This window comes from Sciurus carolinensis, chromosome 12, assembly GCF_902686445.1.
Source record: "Sciurus carolinensis chromosome 12, mSciCar1.2, whole genome shotgun sequence".
NCBI lineage: Eukaryota > Metazoa > Chordata > Mammalia > Rodentia > Sciuridae > Sciurus > Sciurus carolinensis.
In genome coordinates, this window is record NC_062224.1 from 84,730,903 (window position 1) to 84,751,445 (window position 20,543).

General features: G+C 38.3%; 1 protein-coding gene across 3 annotated transcripts in view; it reads left to right on the forward strand.

Annotated features, from left to right (window-relative positions):
• The first annotated feature begins 1,491 nt into the window (after positions 1–1,491).
• Positions 1,492–20,543, forward strand: part of Klhl12 (kelch like family member 12) — a 30,269-nt gene continuing 11,217 nt past the window's right edge. The window contains exons 1-6 of one of the 3 annotated variants that reach the window (XM_047520518.1): positions 1,492–1,686; positions 3,353–3,586; positions 6,714–6,867; positions 8,284–8,501; positions 14,848–14,997; positions 18,023–18,137. In XM_047520518.1, coding sequence (XP_047376474.1) covers positions 1,492–1,686; positions 3,353–3,586; positions 6,714–6,867; positions 8,284–8,501; positions 14,848–14,997; positions 18,023–18,137 — 1,066 coding nt within the window. Of the gene's footprint in view, positions 1,687–1,734; positions 2,033–2,128; positions 2,148–3,352; positions 3,587–6,713; positions 6,868–8,283; positions 8,502–14,847; positions 14,998–18,022; positions 18,138–20,543 lie in introns of those variants that run through there. The other 2 variants (XM_047520519.1, XM_047520520.1) reach the window with 2 other exon arrangements.

Here is a 20,543-nt window from a genome sequence, read left to right on the forward strand (position 1 = left end):
GCCTCAGCAACTTAGTGAAGCCCTAAACAACTTGGTGAGGCCCTGTCTCAAAAAATAAATAAGGACTAGGGATGCTGCTCAGTGATTAAGCACCCATGGATTCAATCCCTGGTACCAAAAAAAAAAAAAAAAAAAAAAAAAGAAGTCTCATGTCTCTTTAAGTTCCCTCTCATATTTGGAAACATCCTTAATTTAGCAGTAAGAAACTAGAGAAATGTCATTAAAGGTTGTTTTTGCACCCAGAAAACAAGGAATTATTTTTCTTTTATAGTGTACGTATTTTTAGGTCACATGTTCAAAAACTCAAGATTTGAAAAATCTCCTACCCCACTCCTCCCCCTCCCAGCCAATCAGTTCCTCTTCCCAAAGAAACCAATGGTATCACTTTATTTTGTAGTTTTACAAATACATTTTATATTCAAGAAAATATGAATTTATATTCCTACCATTTATGCAAATAATAGATCATACATGCTGCTTTCAGATTATTAGTATCGATTTTGCATAAATGGACACTTATATGAATCAGTCCCCTTGTTTTCAATTCAGTCTACAAACTGCTGCAGCGTACAACACTGCACATACATCACTTTTCATATGCACATATATGAAGGACACATTTATTTAAAAACCAAGGTTTATTTACATCCATAATTCCAGAACACCCTCAACAGAATTTATACCAATCCTGCACTCCCATTCACAATATGTAAATATCGGGGAATTTTAGATCAGGAAGGTATAATATGGAAGATGAAAGTGCTATGTAAAATTAGAATGCTGTCCACTGGGTTATGAATTCATTATCTTTAAGAATGGAAGGTTCCCACAGAGGAAAACCATATAAGCAAACATACTTAGTTTGGACATTCACATAAGCTGAGCCAAGGATCGCTTCTCGAACCTAAGTGCACAGAAATCTATCAGAAGCAAAATTCCTAAACAACGCTCAGCATCAATGACATCGCAAGTCAGGACAGTGGGAATGAGGATTACTGGAGTCGCTGTAAGAAGAGCCTTTGCAATTTTCTCTCACAGTGTTTAACTTCTGGTGGCCACAAGTCCCTTCCACTTATTGTCCTGGAGTGAAAGAAGTAAAATAACCCGAGTGGTGGTGATAGGCCCCTTATGATGCAGAGAATGCTGAGGCCTGTGGACCGCAGCCCTTAGAAAGCTCTCACCGCAGCGGCGGGCAGTACGAAAAGTCACTGTGGACCAAGGACCGAAGATACTGGAAGCTTCCGTGGGTTTTCTAGACGTGAGCGGATTCCGCAGGTAAAATTACTCACTGCAATTGGATGCTCAGCTCTGAAAGCTTTGGAATCCTCCGTGTCGGCCAATCACCGAGCTGGAGAGCTGCGCGGCCCCTCACGGGGCCACCTTTTCCTTCTCGGCCTTCTCCAGATGTACTCAAAGTCTCGCACCCAGGTATAGGCGGGTCACGTGATGCCGCCTCCTCACATGACGCGGGCGGGGTGGGCCTCGTGCTGCATGACGTCATCACGTCGCGCCGCCGCGGAGACTAGAGCCGAGACGATCGCGGCTACGGCTCCAGAGCCTCCGGGTCGGGGCGGCGGCGGCGGCGGCGCTCCGGCTCCCGCTGAGCCGCCTGCTGGCCCCGCGCCCTACCCCATCCCCACGGGCTGGGGACGGGCCCCGCACGGCCTGGTGGGCCCGGGAGCGGAGGTGAGTTGCGCGGAGGTGGTGGCAGTCTGCCTTCGTACCCCTCAACTCCCGATTCTAGCCCTTCCCCCATACTCGGTCGCCCTCCCAGGTGGAATGGGAGGGTCGCCGGGAGAGGAGGGTGCTGGGGCGTCAGGCCTTGAGCGGCCGCCCCTCTGCTCCTGCGCGCCGCACCCCTCCCACTCCTCCACCTGGCGGTACCCGGTGTTAACGAGGGAGGAGACCCCGTTTCTTCTCTGCAATCGAGCCTTCCAGAATTTGAAAACCGTCGCCTGCCCGGATCTCCGGTGGTGGAACCCCTTTTTATTCAGATGTGAACGGAAGTTCTAGAATAGATCGCTTCCGAAAGGTGAGGGTGAATTGATGTGCCGAGACTGCTTGGCCAGCAGGAATCCCCACAGGAAAGACGGCTCTGCACTGAGGTTACCGTCAGTTTTGACAGAAACCGTCAAGTCCAGTCACAGGTGGGGCCCTGGGTAACGCCCCAGAAAATCTTCAGAGACTGCGGACATTTGTTCAAGAGTGGGCTTAAGGAAAATGTGTGCTTTTCTGTGAAAGGGATCTTGCAAGGTTGTCACAGGGAGTATCTGGAGTGCTTTGAGTAATGTAGCCATAAACAGGTCGATGAGAATTTAGGGTCTGGTCTTGGCTTTCAAAAATAATGGCGTAGTTGTGTACCTTTTAAAACCAGTTTGATTTTTCTCCCTAATTTCAGAAAGTTTTGGGTTCCAAATAATAATTCTCTCAATAACTAACCACATTTTGGGGCTGGGGTTGCAGCTCAGTGGTAGAGCACTCACCTAACGTGTGAGGCACTGGCGATCCTCAGCACCACATATAAATAAACGTTTATCGACAACTAATAAATAACTCCATTTCGTTCCTCAGAAGTGTCCCTGAAGCAAAAAAAAAACCCATAAAACCACATACTTAGTGTGACTAAAGTCCACCAACAATCAAAAAACTACTTATGCTGATTTTCAAATATGTAATCTGTTAGTGAGTTTATTTAATTAATGAGTACAAATGAACTTTGCACCCTCACCCCCATGGTATTACAGGGCATATAGATTCTGGGAACTCAAGGATGCTCAAGTCCCTTATATAAAATGGCATAATAGGGACTGGAGTTGTAGCTCACTGGTTGAGTGCATGCCTAGCACATGGGAGGCACTGGGTTTGATCCTCAGCACCACATGAAAATAAATAAAGCTATTGTGTCCATCTACAACTGGAAAAATATATTAAAAAAAAGCACAGTCTGTGTATAACCCATGCACATCCTCCTGTATATTTTAAACCATGACTTATAATAACTAATACTATGTAATATTATTTCCTTGTATTGTTTAGGGAATAATGAGAAGAAAAAAGTTTGTACATGTTTAGTGTATATGAAATTTTACTTTTTCAGTGTTTTTTGATTAATGGTTGGTCGAATCCATAGAAGTGGATCTAGAGGAATTCAGAGGAAGAAGAAGTAACTTTCACTTGGAATAGTTGGTGGCTAGATCAAGGTGGTGATGCCAGAATAGGAGTGCTATCTACTTTGGATGTTTGAATCTGAAGAAGCTTTTCTTAGTTCCTTAATTTATAAAGTTAATTGAATGTATTCCATTTCCCCATTTTTTCAAATACGCTCTTTATTTTTTTTTCTCTTGTGTTGCAGAATCCAAGGACCCCTTTTGTTTTTTCTCCATATTACTTGATGGGAGGCATTATGGCCCCCAAAGACATAATGACAAATACTCATGCTAAATCCATCCTCAACTCAATGAACTCCCTAAGGAAGAGCAACACCCTCTGTGATGTGACATTAAGAGTAGAGCAGAAAGACTTCCCTGCCCATCGAATTGTACTGGCTGCCTGTAGTGATTACTTCTGTGCCATGTTCACAAGTGAGGTAAGTGGTGTGATGTTGCCTCACAAATGAGACTCTCAATATGTAATCTTCATGTTGTCTCATTGCAGTGAATAAAATAGAAATTTGATATGATAGTGAATTTTTATAGTAGAGTAATTTAAAAACAAGCAGACTCTGGATAAGATGTGCATTTTCCTCATCTTTAAATTAGGGATGGGGATGATAATAATACACAATAGCATGTGATTATTGTAAAGATTATTTTAGAAGATTACATGTAAAGTACTTAGAAGAGTCTCTAGTGTATAGTAAAAAACACAAATGCATTGGATTTTACTTAATGTTTTTAAGTTTGTCTTCTAGATTTTAAGGTGAATACCAGGGGAATAAGAAGGAAGGAAAGAGGAGAAATAGGATTCAGACCTAATCTAATGCCTTTTAACAATATGTGAAGAAAATCAGTATCCATTCTACCAGCATGGATTTCAGGGTGATTTCAAATGAGGGGAAGATTTAGTGAATGACTGTGCAGGCGGAAAGGGTATGACTTGGAAAAAAACTGACTCAGGTGTCTTAAGAATTAACAAAGGGAATTAGCAATAGATTGTCTTGACAAGTTAATGATAACTGCTTTTATGGACCAGCTACTGTGCTCCGTGTTGTTATGTATATATCATGTTGGGGGTAGTATTGCCATCTCATTTTACAAATAAAGGAACAAGGTCTCATATTAAATGAGTTGCCCAAAGTCACGAACTTGTAAGTGGTAGAGGTGGAATTTAGTCTTATATTTTCTGACTCTAAGGCCCATCTTTTGCCTACTGTATTTCCTCAGCCCCTGAAATACACATTTTATTGTTTAAAAGCTAATTTGAAAGCCATTGTAGTTTACATTACTGTGAGCCAATGCTCAGTGACGTGACTGGCAGGAAAAACATAGAAACCTGACAGGTCTTTCCATCTAATTCAGGATAATTTTAAATGATCTACATAATATAACATTACAGAGCCCAGTCCTATACTGGTCTCCACAATATCTGTCCATCAGAAGCAGTTGGCCTGTAACTGGTTTAGGAGGGTGCAGCTGCTGAGCATGAAATGGACTGCTATTGATATATTGTGCATCCTATTTTTTGTCAGCTTGAAAAAGTTTTCTCTACATTATTTATTCTCACATTAAGAAGTATGGAGTTTTGTAAATAGTCTTTTTTCTCATCAGCAATTCTTTATTTTGCTATAATAGTAATCAGGCAAAAAATAATATTTGACTTTCTCTTTACTTTTAAGAGTAATTGTTTTAAAGGAAAGAGTTCAGATCTGGATTCTAGGTTTGTTCTCGTAGCAGATCAATATGAACCCTAGCAATCATCTAACTGCACTGGATGGATCTGTAAAAGAATGGTTGAACTAGACGTCTCCTTGTTATCTTCTAGCCCTAACATTTTCCTCAAATGTGCAAATGAGAGATCACAGGACCTCAGTTTTACCTGTCTCCCTGTCTCTTACTAATTAACTTACCCAACTCAAGTCATTTAACATCTTTGAACCTTAGATCATTTTTCTCTTAAATGACAGTAATTTCACACTTAACCATCTAACCAGTTGGTGTGGGAATTAGATGAAATAATCGTAAGTGAGAAGCATGCTGATGGATTGTAAAGCAAAATATAAATGTGAAATGTTCTGGATTCTTACATAAGTGAAATAATTTCCATGTTTAAATTATTTGTCCATTGGGAATATAGTTGATTTATTGAATGACAGAATACACATACTCATATCTTATTTTTTTGGTGTCAGGAATTGAACCCAGGGATGCTTAACCACTGAGCCACATCCCCAGCCCTTTTTTAAAAATCAATGCAGGGTCTTGCTAAGTTACCCAGCTTGGCATAGAACTTGAAGTTCTCCGGCCTCAGCCTTCCACTTCAGTGGGCATAGCCCCATTGCAGCTGGCTGTTAGTGATTTTTTTAATGTTAGGGATTGATATGTGTTTTTGCTTTGGTAAAGAATGCTTTTTGATTACTATCTGGTTTAATGGAGAAATCAAAGATAATTAAGCCATCTAGTTCTTAGTGGAAGTATACTAGTGCTTTGTGAGTAATATTACTAAAGTTTAGATCTAGTAAAGCTATCATCATGTAATCAGCTTTCAGATAGTTTACTGTCTTGTAAAATTGAAGATTTTTACTCTTCAACAGTTTTCTGTCAGGCATGGTGGTTCATGCCTGTAACCCCAGCAACTCAGGAGGCTGAGGCAGGAGGATCACGTGTTCAAAGCCAGCCTCAGCAACTTAGTGAGGCTCTAGGTAACTTAGTGAGACGCTCTTTCTCAAAATAAAAAATTAAAAGGTCTGGGGATGTGGGTCGGTGGTAAAGTACCCTTGTGTTCAATTCCTAATACCACAAAAAACCCCACAATTTTCTATGATTATCTGGCCTCATCAATACTCATTATTTCAAGGAACTATTCTAGACTAAATATACAACCAATTACAATTTATTCAGTAATCCTAAAATAGAGTCATCCAATATTTTGTAATTGAATTGTGTGTGGGGAGGTGTGTGTGCGCTAAGGATCAAAGCTATGGCCTTACGCATGCTAGGCAAGGGCTCTGCCAGAGAGCTGCAACCCAAGAGATCAAATATTTTGAAAAAGTTTCAAACAGTTCAGTTATATTCAGTATTAACAGAAGGCCCCTTGAGGGATCTTCATTTTCTTTTTCATTGTTACCAACTATAGTTTAAAGGGAGATGACAGAATTTGGTAATCTTGGAAGATGTGAAGTTATAGCCCATAGAATCCTATAGCCCATAGAGCTTCAAATTTTGTATCTTAAAAGCTCACAGGCACTAGTGATATGTTTATACAGCTTTTGTTCTGTTCTTTAATATATCTATGTTTTAATACGGAATTGGGATTTTAAATTGTTCATTAGTAAAATTGATAATTCCACCTCTGGTGTACTCCTAGGAGTACAGATAACTGCCTTCTCCATTTGAAAAGCTGCAAATGTATGCACTGTTTCCTTTCTACAAATCCAACAAATAGATTTTCATTTTTTAAAAGATGTTTATGTGATTGATATTATTAACATCCATTTTATCTTTTGGGATTTGAGATTCTATCTTTATGTTATTCTTTCATACCCTGTGGATTTTCAGCTTTCAGAGAAGGGGAAACCTTATGTTGATATCCAAGGTTTAACTGCTTCTACCATGGAAATTCTGTTGGACTTTGTATACACAGAAACAGTTCACGTGACAGTGGAGAATGTACAAGAACTACTCCCTGCAGCCTGTTTGCTTCAACTGAAAGGTACAGACATTGAAAGTTGGTTTTGTTCATGCCAAACTAGCCCTGGAAATGTTTTAAATAGATTTAAACTTATGGAAACCAAACTATGGGCACATAGGTTTACCACCCATGGCTTTTGAATCTTTGAGCAGTGAAACATCAGATGTCAGTAACCTTATGAAGGAAGCTTTCCAAATATGAGTATGCAGCTATGGAAAAGAGGTCTTAAAAAGTGAAAGAATGAATGATTTATTTTCTGACATGGATATATATACAATGACCTGCAAGAGTTCATTCTTGTAAGCCAAGGAGGGGTAGAAATTGATAGTATTCATTGCCTGCATAGATACTATTTAACTGCCTGACCATTACATGGCCAGATTGATAGGGAGGCTAAGAGCATTTTTCATGGTAAACTTTTTTGTATCTTTAAATTTTTGAACCATGTAAAATACCTATTAAAAGCAAAATTTTAAATGATATAAAAAAATGAAAGTGTAAAGGTCACAAGAGTAGAGATGATCTCCCTTCCAGATTCCAATCTGTTTTAACCTTAAGTTTTCATTATTTTTGTTTTTATATACACATAATTGAAACATATTTCATTTTTAATCTAGGATTAAGATAGTTTGAAGTTTTTGCATTAGTCCAGAGTTATAAAATTAAGTTTACACTCTGAACAACTTTTTTTTTTTTAAACATGGTACCAAGGATAGAACCTAGGACCTTGCACATATTAGAATTTTAGGCAGGCACTCTACTACTGAGCTACATTTCCAGCCCCTACTTTGATCTTTCCGATTAGTGAAGTATGAAATTGTTGTATCTTCTGACTTTTTTCTTCACTGGAGCCTTTTAGTAAGTTTTGATGTAGAGTATAAAATAGGTACATTTGCTGAATTATTAATTGGTTTTATAGATTGATTCCCAAGTTTTATAGTTTTATTTAATTTTGCTAGTGTCCCTGGAAGCAATTCATCTTGCTATGCTTGTTTTAAAGATGAAGCAGAGGCAGGTATAAAGGTCTTACTGAAAGTGACAGAGCACATAAGATAAAAATAAGATTTGAATTCCTTAAACATAGAATTTGTAGCCAGTCATGGTAAGCACACACCTGTAATCCCAGTGACTTGGAAGGCCTAGGCAGGAAGATTGCAAGTTCAAGGTCAGCCTCTGTAACTTAGTAAGACCCTGTCTCAAAATTAAAAAAAAAATTTTAAAGAGTTGGGGATATGGCTTAGTGGTGAAGCACCCCTGGGTTCAATTCCTGGTACCAAAAAATAAAAAGTAAAACAAAATTTCTAATCTGCTGCTTAGGTGTTGAGTTAGGGTTCCTCTAATAATATACAGAGATGATGGTTGAGATCAAGAATATGAGACCAATTCATACCTGAGTAAGTATCTTAGAAGTATATTCACTACCTGTGTTTGTCCTAGGGGTGAAGCAGGCCTGCTGTGAATTCTTAGAAAGTCAACTGGACCCTTCTAATTGCCTGGGTATCAGGGATTTTGCTGAAACTCACAATTGTGTTGACCTGATGCAAGCAGCTGAGGTTTTTAGCCAGAAACATTTTCCTGAAGTGGTACAGCATGAAGAGTTCATTCTTCTAAGTCAAGGAGAGGTGGAAAAACTAATCAAGTGTGATGAAATTCAGGTACAGATTGGGCTTGGTGTTATGGTTTCTTCAAAACTGGGCCATTTCACAGTGGGGAGGGGATTGAATATCATGAAGATACAGGGAAAAGCAGTAGAGTGGAAGGTGAATGAGAGGGAGGGAGAGAGGAAGGGAAACGGAAAGATAGGGAATGAGTCTAACAGCATCATGTTTTATTTATTTATACACACTAGAGGGAATATCTCCTTTTTGTATTTGAAAGAACCAGTCAAGAAAGAACCAATCAAAAATGACTGAAAAGATCAGCAGAGTAAAGAGAAAAGGGGGAGGGAGGAGGGAGGAAGGTGGGAGGGGAATGGGAATTGAGATTCCTTTTATGTATAATTATATCAGAAAGAACCCAAATAACATGTATAAATATAATGTTCTAATAAAACCAAACAGGGCCATTACAAACTTGCAGAAAACAGGGTGTATTTACTGTGCTTCTGCATAAGAGCTTCATAATTAAGTTGGTTCCGAAAATATTGACCTCGAAGATTTCAGTTTATTTGCCTATTTATGGAGAAGGAATTCACCATATTCCTCCCTTAAATATGTGATCCTAGTGGTTAAGAATCACTATTAAACAGAGCAGAATAAGCAGAGATTGGAAGCAAGGTAAATGTCCATAGAACACTATTAACCATTCACCATTCACTTATTTTACAAAGATTTATTGAGAGTATCTACTATGTGACAATCACTATATCAGGTGCTACAAATTCACAATTGGTAAAATACAGTTCTTGCTTTTAGGGAATTCACAGTGTAGTTGTAGACAGAGACATACAGACAAAAAAAATTAGAAGAGAATATAATGAGAATAATGAGCATATGCAAAGTAAGAAAATCACATAGAAGTAAGAGGAGAAAACTTTTGCCCAGGAGTGGATCAAAAAGGAAGAAACAAAATTTGGGCTGGGTGTGGTCATGTACCTCTCTGATCCCAGTGACTAGGGAGGCTGAAGCAAGAGATCACAAGTTTGAGGCCAGCCTCAGCAACTTAGTGAGACCCTAAGCAAATTAGCAAGACCCTGTCTCAAAAAATTTTTTTAAAAAAAGGGCAGGTGCGGGTGCTGGGGATGTGGCCCAATGATTAAGCACCTCTGGGTTCAATCCCCATTACAAAAAAAAAAAAGTTGTTAATGAGGATCTGCATAAGCAAGAGCCAGACATAATTGCCTTATAGGGTTGCAGAGGAAGAACTACCTATGCCAGGTACCCATTCAGTGACTGAACACAGCAAGAAGAATCTTAGTCAACCCCAGTTCTAAATCAAGAGTACCAGAAGTTTACCAGTTTTTATGCAGATACCTCTACAGTTAGACTTAGAATGTGAGTGGAAAAGCCATTATAAGGCCAGTATATGCCTTTGAAACCTATAACTTGAATTTCCAGTGGACTAATTCTTTGCACTTTGAGAAAAACACCTGTGAGAGCTAAGTGGTAGGATGACAGTCTGTCTGTCAGATTTTGTTTCCCCCAGTTAGTATAAATTTGATTTTCTAGGCAAAGTAGTTAAGAGTCTGTTTATTTTTCTCCTTCTCATTCTCTTCTGGTAATAAGAAAATGGATTTTCATTAATGGATTCCTTATGGAAGCTAGTGGCACCTCAATAGGTGTGCCTAGTCTAAGCAACAGATTTAAATTGTGAAAAATTAACATTTGAGCCAGATGCAGTGTTGCATCCCAGCTGCTTAGGAGACTGAAGCAAGAGGATCGAAAGTTCAAAGCCAGCCTCAGCAACTTAGTGAGGCTGTAAGCAACTTAGCAAGACCCCTGTCTCTAAATAAAATATTTAAAAAGGACTGGGGATGCGTCTCAGTGGTTAAGTGCCCCTGGGTTCAATTCCAGGTACCTAAAAATTAAAAAATTTTTAAAAAAGAATTAAAATTCACTTAAGTCTTAAGTGCTTATAAGAGGAATTTGCTGCTTAAATTTTCTGATATATGTTTGTAAACCAGATGATTACTTCCTGAATTATTTTGTCAGAACTAAGATTTGTATGTAACAAAACAACAGGTCATATATATCTTATCAAGTTTTTGCCAACTTTTTTGTTACAGGTTAGTGACTTTTCTGAGGGAATATTGACTAGGGCCATTGGTGACGTTGTTTCTAACTAAAGAGGAATTATTTTCCAACTTCACATGCTGTTTCAGCCCAAATAAGCTGCTGTTAACAAAAAACTGCTGAGTTAAGAATATGCTTAAGGGGGCTGGGATTTTAGCTCAGTGGTAGAGTTCTTGCTTAGCACGTGTGAGGCACTGGGTTCAATCCTCAGCACCACATAAAAATAAATAAAAATAAAGGTATTGTGTCCATGTACAACTAAAGAAAAAAATTTTTCTAAAGAATATGCTAAGATCTTACCCTCACTCTCTTGGTGTAGGACATTGTAAATCCTTTTGCTGACAGGCCAGACATAGCCAAAAAATATATATTCTCCAAACTTAGAAACTGGCAGTTTGCTAGAATATCTTGATTTTTTTCTTGATTTCTCCATGAAATAGATCATACAGTGAATGAAATAAGCACTATAGATGTAAAGTTCATTGCATATAATAATAAAATAGCCAGTACTTACTCAGCATTTATTATTGATTTATTTACCCAATATTTATTGGGCATTACTATGTGCCCAGAACAGTTCCAGGTGCTGGAATCCACCTGTGAACAAAACAAAAATCCCTGTCTCCTGTAACTTCTATTCTTATGACTCTGTTCTTCATACTTTTATCTTATTTAATTCTTGTATCTCCATTTTTAAAGGAAGAAACTGAGGCTCGGAGATTAACTGTCATACCATACCTAGTAAGTGGTAGAGCCAGGATTCAAATGCAGTCAGTCAGTCTGGTTCCAGAGTGTTCTCTTACCCACAAAAGCTGGGAACTTTGTCACATGGTCAGTTTGTTCCTAATTGTCCAAATCAGAAAGCAATTCAGAAGTTATTTATTTTGGAACTGTGAAGACCTAGGAGTAAAATAAAATGTAACAGTGCAATTCAGAAGCTAAGATGAAGAAGTTGGAGAGCTTTTTTTTTTTTTTCTCTCTTTTTTTAAGTTTTCCTTAAGAGTATGTTAAGACTGGCCTTTGCTTTTTATCTGTAAAAACAAGAAGTGTCATATTTTTCTGTTTATATACCAGTCAGAAATAGGAACCAGATGTCTTGATTCCCAGTTGCTAACACTTCCTTTTATTGAATAAAACAGTAGTAGATAAAACAGTGGGAAGCAGTGTATCATGTTAGTTAAAATAGCAAAGGCTTTACAGGCAGAATTGAATTATAGTCGTGTGTAACTTACATTACCTGTTAATTATATTTCCTTATATTTCCACTCCTATAAAATGTAGATATATTAGTACTAGTATTAGTATATTAGAACTGTTCTGAGCATTGAATGAGAAAGCCAGTGGCTGATACATCAAGAAATCTTTGTGAAAATTAATAAAGGAGAAACTATTTTTCTCCATAGTGAAGCATTAACATTGAAATGTTTTTCCCCCAAAATTTAGCCAGTTCTTTGCAATTCTGATTTATTTGGCTTCAGTAAAAGCAAGAAGCTCTGCTCATGATTGAGAAACCTATCTTTATATTATGGTATCTAATTTAAACCTAGAAGCCAGCCATGATGGCACATACCTGTAATCCCAGCTACTCAGGAACCTGAGGCAGGAGGATAGCAAGCATATGACCAGCCTCAGCAACTTAGCAAGACCCTCAAATAAAATAAAAGGCACTAGGAATGTAGGTCAGTGGTAGAGTGTTTGCCAACATGGGTGAAGGCCCTGGGTTCCATCCCCAATACCATAAATAAAATAGATAAATAAAATTGATAGATGATAGTTTAAACCTAGAAAGTGTCAAGAGTCTAACTTGCATCTGCTTTAAACTACTTGCCAATCATTCCTTTAACAGCAACACAAACTTACCAAATCATGGACACCCTCTTCACCCTCCCCTGTATTTAATCCATCAGTATCTTGGAATAGTTTGACCTCCCAAATATTTCTCCAGTACATCTGTGTGTGTGTGTGTGTGTGTGTGTTGGGGGCGGGCAGGGGTGTCAGGGTTAATAGGGATTGAACCTAAAGGCACTTAACTCATCCCTATCCCTATCCCTATCCCTTTTTATTTTTTATTTTGGGATGGCATCTCACCAAGTTGCTGAGGTGTCTTTGAACGATCCTCTTGCCTCAGCCTCCCAAGTACCTGGGATTAAAGGCATGTGCCACTGCATCCAGAGTACATCAGGTCTTTATCACCACTACCACAACTACAGTCTAAATGACATTATCTTTTGCATGTTACACCAGAATAACATCTAAGTGATCTTCCAGCTCTTGGTCATTCCAAGTTGTTCTGCCTTTGGTATCCAGGATTTGTTTTTTTTTTTTGTTTTTTTTTTTTTTTGTACCAGAGATTGTACCCAGGGACCCTTAACCACTGAGCTACACCCCAGCCCTTTTTTGTATTTTATTTAGAGACAGGGTCTCACTGAGTTCCTTAGGGCCACACTATGTTGCCGAGGCTGGCTTTGAACTTTCGATTCTCCTGCCTTAGCCACTGAGCTGCTGGGATTACAGGTGTGCACCACCACACCCAGCATCAGGATAGCCTTTATAAAACATCAAAATTCTCATATTATTAGCCTGCTTGAAACCTTTTAGTGCTTTCCAATTTCTTTTAAAATCCAGTCTTATCCTGTCCTTCTGTGACCTGGTCCTTCCTTATCTCTCTGTCTTCATCTGTTATTTTTCTGATCCCTCATTCATTCTGCTATACTAGCCTTCTATCATTTCCTCAAGCTGCCAGTTCTTTTTTTCTCTAGGATAGTGCTGTTCAGTAGCACATCTGTAAAAATGGAAGTGATCTGTACTGTCTTGTTTAATAGCCACTAGCCACATATTGTTGTTAGGCACTTGAAATGTGGTCAGTGCAACTGAGAAGCTGAAGTTTTAATTTAATTTTAGTTCATTTAAATGTAAATAGTGACACATGGCTAGCAGCTACCACCTTGGACAGTGCATCTGAACAAGTGCATTTGGATGTGCTTTCCTTCTCCCTGGCTATGTGCTTACTTATCCATCAGATTGCAATTTATTGCTTCTCCGATAAGGCCTTCTTTCACCCATCACTGTAAATTAGGAAATCACATGCTATTCTCTCTCTGATTACCAGTACCTTTCCTGTATAGTACATATAGGAAAGATTGTTCAGTTTTCCAGTTAACAGTTGCCTCTGCATTTAAGAGCAAGTATCATATCTGATTTGTTCACTGTTACATAGTCAGTTTCAGGACAATGCCTGTCACTTGGTAGGGGTTCAGTAAATCCATCAAATGAATGAACTTTCTGAAACATTTTCTGCACTTTCAGAATACCACAGTTCTTGATAGAAGATCACAGGGTAGTTTTCTATCTAGTCCCATTGATACTCTAAAAGTTATCTCTCAGAACATACCCTAGCAGCTGGTGGGAAGGACACCACCTATACTTAGGTGTTGGTCTTTGGGAAGTCCTAGGTGTTGTTATACCTAGTGTCCTTGTGGTATAACACATAGGGTTTTTTTTTTTTTTTTTTTTTTTTTATACACTTATTTTTTTAGTTGTAGATGGACAATGTCTTTATTTACTTATATGCAGTGCTAAGGATCAAACCCAGTGCCTCACAAGTGCAAAACAAGCACTCTACCACTGAACTGTACAGCCCCAGCCCCAACGTGTAGGCTTTTTAGTGGGTGTCTTACCTTATCCAGTTTGTTATATACAAGCCTACACCTAAGTTCCCTAACTGATTAATTATATATATCATCTCAAACAACACAGGGCGTAATACTTAATAGTTGTTCAAATGCTAAGTGGCAGTGCTTTGAAAACTAGCATTCCAGATGATGACAGTAGAAGCTCCTGCCTCGGAGCTTGTGGGGATGATTTGGAGGATGAGCCTGAAAGTCATTAGACACAGTTATGAATAAAAGTTATTTCAAGAGCCAGTTTTGATTTGGGCAACCCAGTCTCCCTAAGGTTGCAGAAATAACCAGGCAAAAATTCTGGAATGGGAAAAATTCTGAAGGTAAAGGGCAAGATGTGACCGATTATTAGGTACTGTCTTATCTTAGTAGTTGTTTAATCTAAGTCGACTGTCTAAAATCTTTGTCTAAAAAGATTATTTCCAAAGAAATTGTTTCCAAAAGATTGTTTCCTTGCTATTTCTGGAAGATGGAGAGTAATGGTGTTGAGCAACAGGGAGCAGAAAGGACAGAATAAACATGGTTACTTTTTGAGATTGTGAGCTAATTAGAAAAACAGAAATCTGTAATGTGTAACTGTACGTTTACAGGTAGATTCTGAAGAGCCAGTCTTTGAGGCTGTCATCAACTGGGTGAAGCATGCCAAGAAAGAGCGAGAAGAATCCTTGCCAGACCTGCTACAATATGTGCGGATGCCTCTGCTGACCCCCAGGTACATTACAGATGTAATAGATGCTGAGGTAAGTCATGCAAGACACTGTGAATCCAAAACCTTGACTAGCTCCTATAGTTTAGTATTGTGTACTCAAAACTGGTCGTTTTAGTGTGCTTGGAGTCTCCTGGTTTGCCTGTCCAGGAATGACAGAGAGGCTAGTGCTGTACTCCTCAGGCATATTTCTAAGAAAAGTATAAGTCAGACTCCTGACACTAGTGAAAATCTGTGGTTTAATTTTATGTTTTGCTTTTTTGGGTTTTTGTTGTTGTTGTTTTACATACCCCTAAGGGTTTTACTTAAGCAACATCAGATAATAAACTTTGTCTCCTTTCCTATTATATACAGATTGTTACAGTGCCCTGAAAAGAAGGGCAAATATGCTTTGCTTGGCAGATCTCTTAATTTTTGCCCTCTAGGGAAGCCAGCAAAAATGTAGTTTGATGTTTTTATTTTATTCTTATTTTCTTTCTTCCTTTTTTTTTTTGGTACGACATTGAACCCAGTGGTGCTGTACCATTGAGCTACATCCCCAGCCCTTTTAAAATTTTTTTTATTTTGAGACAAGATCTCACTCTCTTGCTTAAGTCCTCACTAAGTTGCTGACACTGACTCTGAACTTTTGATCCTCCTGCCTCAGCCTCACAAGTCGACTTGCTGGGATTACAGATGTGCACCGCCATGCCCAACTGATGCATTTTACTATCAACTTTGGTCAAATGTGGAATTTACTTAGAGAAGTGTTTCTTCACCTTAAGATTTTTGGACTGTATTTTTGAAAGTTTTATCATACATACCACCTGTTACTTGGACCATACTTTGGAAGAACACTGATTTATAACATGTAGGCCCAGGTCAGCAGATGAGTTCCTTCTGTGGGCCCAGCCCTGGATCATTATGGGAGTTAACTACAAAAATATTTTTCTTACACATAATGGGGGGTGGGAGGGGTTAGTGTTAGGGTTAGAGTTAGGGTTAGGGAGGGGGGCAAGAATGGAGGAAGGAAGGACTGTATGGAGGGAAAAGAGGGGTGGGGGGGTGGGGGGGAAGGGGAAAAATAACAGAATGAATCAAACAGCATTACCCTATGTAAATTTATGATTACACAAATGGTATGCCTTTACGCCATGTACAAACAGAGAAACAACATGTATCCCATTTGTTTACAATAAAATTTTAAAAAAAAAGATTTTAAAAATAAAAAAAATAAAATATATTTTTCTTTTTTTTTTTTTTTTTTCAGTGCTGGGGATTGAACCCAGGGCCTGTGCTTGCAAAGCAAGCACTCTACCAACTGGGCTATCTTCCCAGCCCATTTTTCTTTCTTAATAAACCATGCACATACCCTTTGTATCCAGTTCTTTTTTTTTTTTTTTCCTCCCAGTACTGGGGATTGGACCCAGGGCACCCTACCACTGAGCCACATCCCAAGCCCTTTTTATTTTTTTGAGACAGGGTCTCTAAGTTGATTAGGGCCTCACTGAGTTACTAAGGCTAACCTTAAACTTGTGATTCTCCTTGTCTCGGCCTCCCAAGCCACTGGAATTATAGGCATGTACCACCACATCCAGTGGCCCTTTTACTTTTTGAGGCAGGATCTTGTTAAATTGCCCTAGATGGCCTCAAATTTGCCATCCTCCTGCCTCAGCCTCCTGAGTAACTGGGATTACAGGTGTACACCACTGCATCTGGTCTCTTGTGTCCAGTTCTTAAATTGTAGATAGGTCCATTGACTCTGGAACCAGAATTAGGGGGCTAAAATCTCAAATCCAGCTGTTACTATGTGATCTTTAGACAAATTGCTTTGTATATTTGTGCCTCAGCTTTCTTGTCTATAAAACAGAATAATGGTACCTACCTTATAGGTGGCTGTATTAAGTAAGTAAACACTTTCAAATTGTCTTTGCTACTATTACTTATTTTTCTTTCCAATTTATACTAAAACCTTCTTGGGCCAGGTTAATAGATGTGCTGTGTAAGTAGAGCTTGTATCAATCAGGGCCCCCACAGGAAACAGATGTTGTGCTCAAAATAGCACAGTCTAAGGAAGGTTTATAGAGGAGCTGTTTACAAAGGTATTAGTGTAGAGAAACAACAAAAGACAATGAAATAACATGGCTCTTGTTCACCCCTTAAGCTTGAAAGGCCAAGGTAGAGGAGTGGATATAAGAACCTGAAAAGAAAAAAGAGTCATGGAAAGTCACTGTCTTAGAGAAACTTTAACCTTTGGTTAGACCAATCCCACCCAGAAGCCAGAGGGTATGGAACCTTATTGACATAGTTCCTATAGGCCAATCTTTTGAGCCAGAGAGCAGAGTGGAGGATGATACTGAGAATCTGGGGAGTCAAATGCCAGTACAGAGCTCTTTTGGGAAATAGACACAGACATTGTAACAGTGCCCTTGTGAATTGGGGAAATTATTTCAGATAAAATATATTTCCTGCTCTTATCATAGAAAATGATAGAACCCTTGTGGTTTTTCTTAAAATACTGCTAATTGTGATGCACTTGTATTCACATAATCTCTGGAAGGATGTACAAAATAATAAAGGTAATTCCATGTAAGTGCCTAAATAGATGGGGGGGTACTTCTCAATAAACCTTTTTGTATCATTTGATTATATCATTTGTGGTTGTTGTAGATTGAGCACAGGGCCATAAGCATGCTAAGCATATACTACACCACTGAGATAATAACCCCAGCTCCCTCTCATTTGATTTTTGATCCATGTAATACGTTATCCTTTTAAAATAAAAATAAATTTTTAAAATTATTTCTGGAAGCCCACAGCATAGTTACTACCAGCAATCCTCCTGAAATCACAAACCTTTGGAAACTGGTTTTCTGTATTAAATTCATTCTTTTTTTTTTTTTTTTTTTTTTTTTTTTGCGGTACTGGGGATCGAACTCAGGGCCTTGTGCTTGCAGGGCAAGCACTCTACCAGCTGAGCTATCTCCCCAGCTCTAAATTCATTCTTTATATGCATCATTTTACTCTTAGAGTATTAGAAATGGCCTTTGTGGTTCACCCTGCCTTCTGCTGTATTTCAGCCTTTCATCCGCTGTAGTTTACAGTGCAGGGATCTAGTTGATGAAGCAAAGAAGTTTCATCTGAGGCCTGAACTTCGGAGTCAGATGCAGGGACCCAGGACAAGAGCTCGTCTAGGTAAGGGGTATCTTGACTAAATGAGGGAATAGCTCTCCATTACTTCTTTCAGGTGGCATAATATAATTGAAAAGACATTTTATAAGTAGTACAAAGACTTCGTTTTAGACCTGCTTTTAATCTTGTATTCTGTCATCTCAGACAAGTCACCACTATTCTTTCTTTCCGAGGAACCAAGAATATCTTTCCTATGTATTACACATAACTATTTGGAAATTAAATGAGATAAAGTATAAAGCACTTTATTAATTGTCAAGTATTATGTAGTGTGTTACAGTTTTCTTTGAGTATTTTTAGGTTCTGTGAGAGACTATTTTGGATGTCATGTAGTAAGTGGTATACTCTCTCCCACTTCTTCCCTCGCCCTTACATGGTTCTTTTTTCCGCTCTAGAATAAAAAAGGAAGGAAAAGTAGCCCAATGTAGTAGAAAATACTGGAGTATTAGCAGTTACATGCATAGGTTAAAAGACTGACCCTAGAACCTGGAGCCACTTACTAGATGTATTAACTTGGGTAGGAAACAACTTCTCTGTGCTTTAATTGCCTCAATTATAAAATAGGAATCATCATAGCACCTACCTCTAAGGCTATTACAAAGAAAATAATTATGTGAAGACTTAGCACAGTTCTTGTTAGCTGTTGTTTTAATAAACAAACCTAGGTTCAAATCCCAGCCCCACCAGTTGCTATCATGGTTGGACATGACAACAGTTTATCTGAGCCTATCCTGCCTCTAAAATGAGGGTTAGTTTCTTATCTCACTGGGTCATTGGAATTAATTGAGAATGCAGATAAGATTCTTCACAGAGCTGGCACAGAGTAAGTGTGCAGATATTTCTTCTCTTTCCATTTCCTTTTGTCTCTAGTTCACTGTCCCAAGACACTAGCTATAATGTGTATAAGTATTTTATGTAAGTTATGAATTATTCTGTATATATGAAGTGGTAATTTATTTTTGTTTCCTTTCCTTTCTCTTATGGAATCATGCATGATGGGAAGATGATCAGTAATTAAGCTGATCACTGATAGATTGAAGGAAAATAGTGCTTTATCTCTTTTTTTTAATATCTTAAGTACTATACGTTTGAGGTACAAATTTTATTTATTTATTTGGTGGTGCTGAGGATCAAATCCAGGGGTTTGTGCATGATAAGCAAATGCTCTACCACTACTCACATCCGCAATCCTAGGTAAAAATTTTAAAAATATAGAGAAGCAAAAAATAAAAATCATCCATAATCTCACCACCCAAAGATAATGCATTTTTTAAAAAGGGAACTCTCAGACAAGGCTTTGTAGATAGTACTGTTCTGATAATTCCTGCAGAATGGCAAAGTGTGATCTGTATGTTATATAATATATACAGAAATATGTGTTAACAAAAGAACTAAATATGGAAGACTATAAAAGTATTAGAAGTTATAGAAAATATTTGTTTAACTTCGAAGATGGAAGCCTTATCTTTTTAAATTGTAATTAAAATGTAGTGTAAAATTCACCATTATAATTTTTTTTTTTTTTTTTTTTTTTTTGTACCAAGGATTAATCACTGAGCCATGTCCCTAACCCTTTTCATTTTTTATTTTGAAACAGGGTCTCACCAAGTTTTTTTTTTTTTTTTTTTTTTTTTGGGAGGGTGCTGGGGATCAAACCCAGGGCCTTATGCTTACAAAGCAAGCACTCTACCGACTGAGCTATCTCCCCAGCCCCCAAAAGAATGATTGATTCTTTTTTCTCTTTTGTGGTGCTGGGGATTGAACCCAGAGCCTTGTGCTTGCGAGGTGAGCACTCTACCAAATGAGCTATCTCCCCAGCCCTCACCAAGTTGCTTAGGGCTTCACTAAATTACTGAGGCTAGCCTCAACTTGTAATCCTTCTGATTCAGCCTCCTGAGCACTGGGATTAGAGGTGTGCACCACGGCGCCTGGCCATTATAACCATTTTTAAATATACAAATGAGTAGTATTAAATACATTCACATTTTTGTATAACCAATCACCAGCTCTCTTTTTATATGGCAAAACTGAAACTCTGCACCCATTAAACAACAACTCCAATTTCCCCTTCCATTTCTGAGTAGAAACCTTTCTAGCCAAAAGAGAAAAACACAGGTTTCCTGAATTAACTACATCAGTTTTTTTTTTTTATGGTTAAAACAGATGAAATGGAAAAATACATGTTCTATATATATGGTTAATATTTTTAATATGAAGAGAACCCACATAAATCAATAAGAAAAAGAATAATAATAGAAGATGAGCAAAAACGATGTATAGTAGCACACAGAAAAGAAAAATGACCTATGAACATTTAAAAATATACTTCACACCAGGCATAGTGACGCCTACATGTAATCCCAGTTACCCAGGAGACTTTGTCTCAAAATAAAAGGTAGAAAGGCTTGG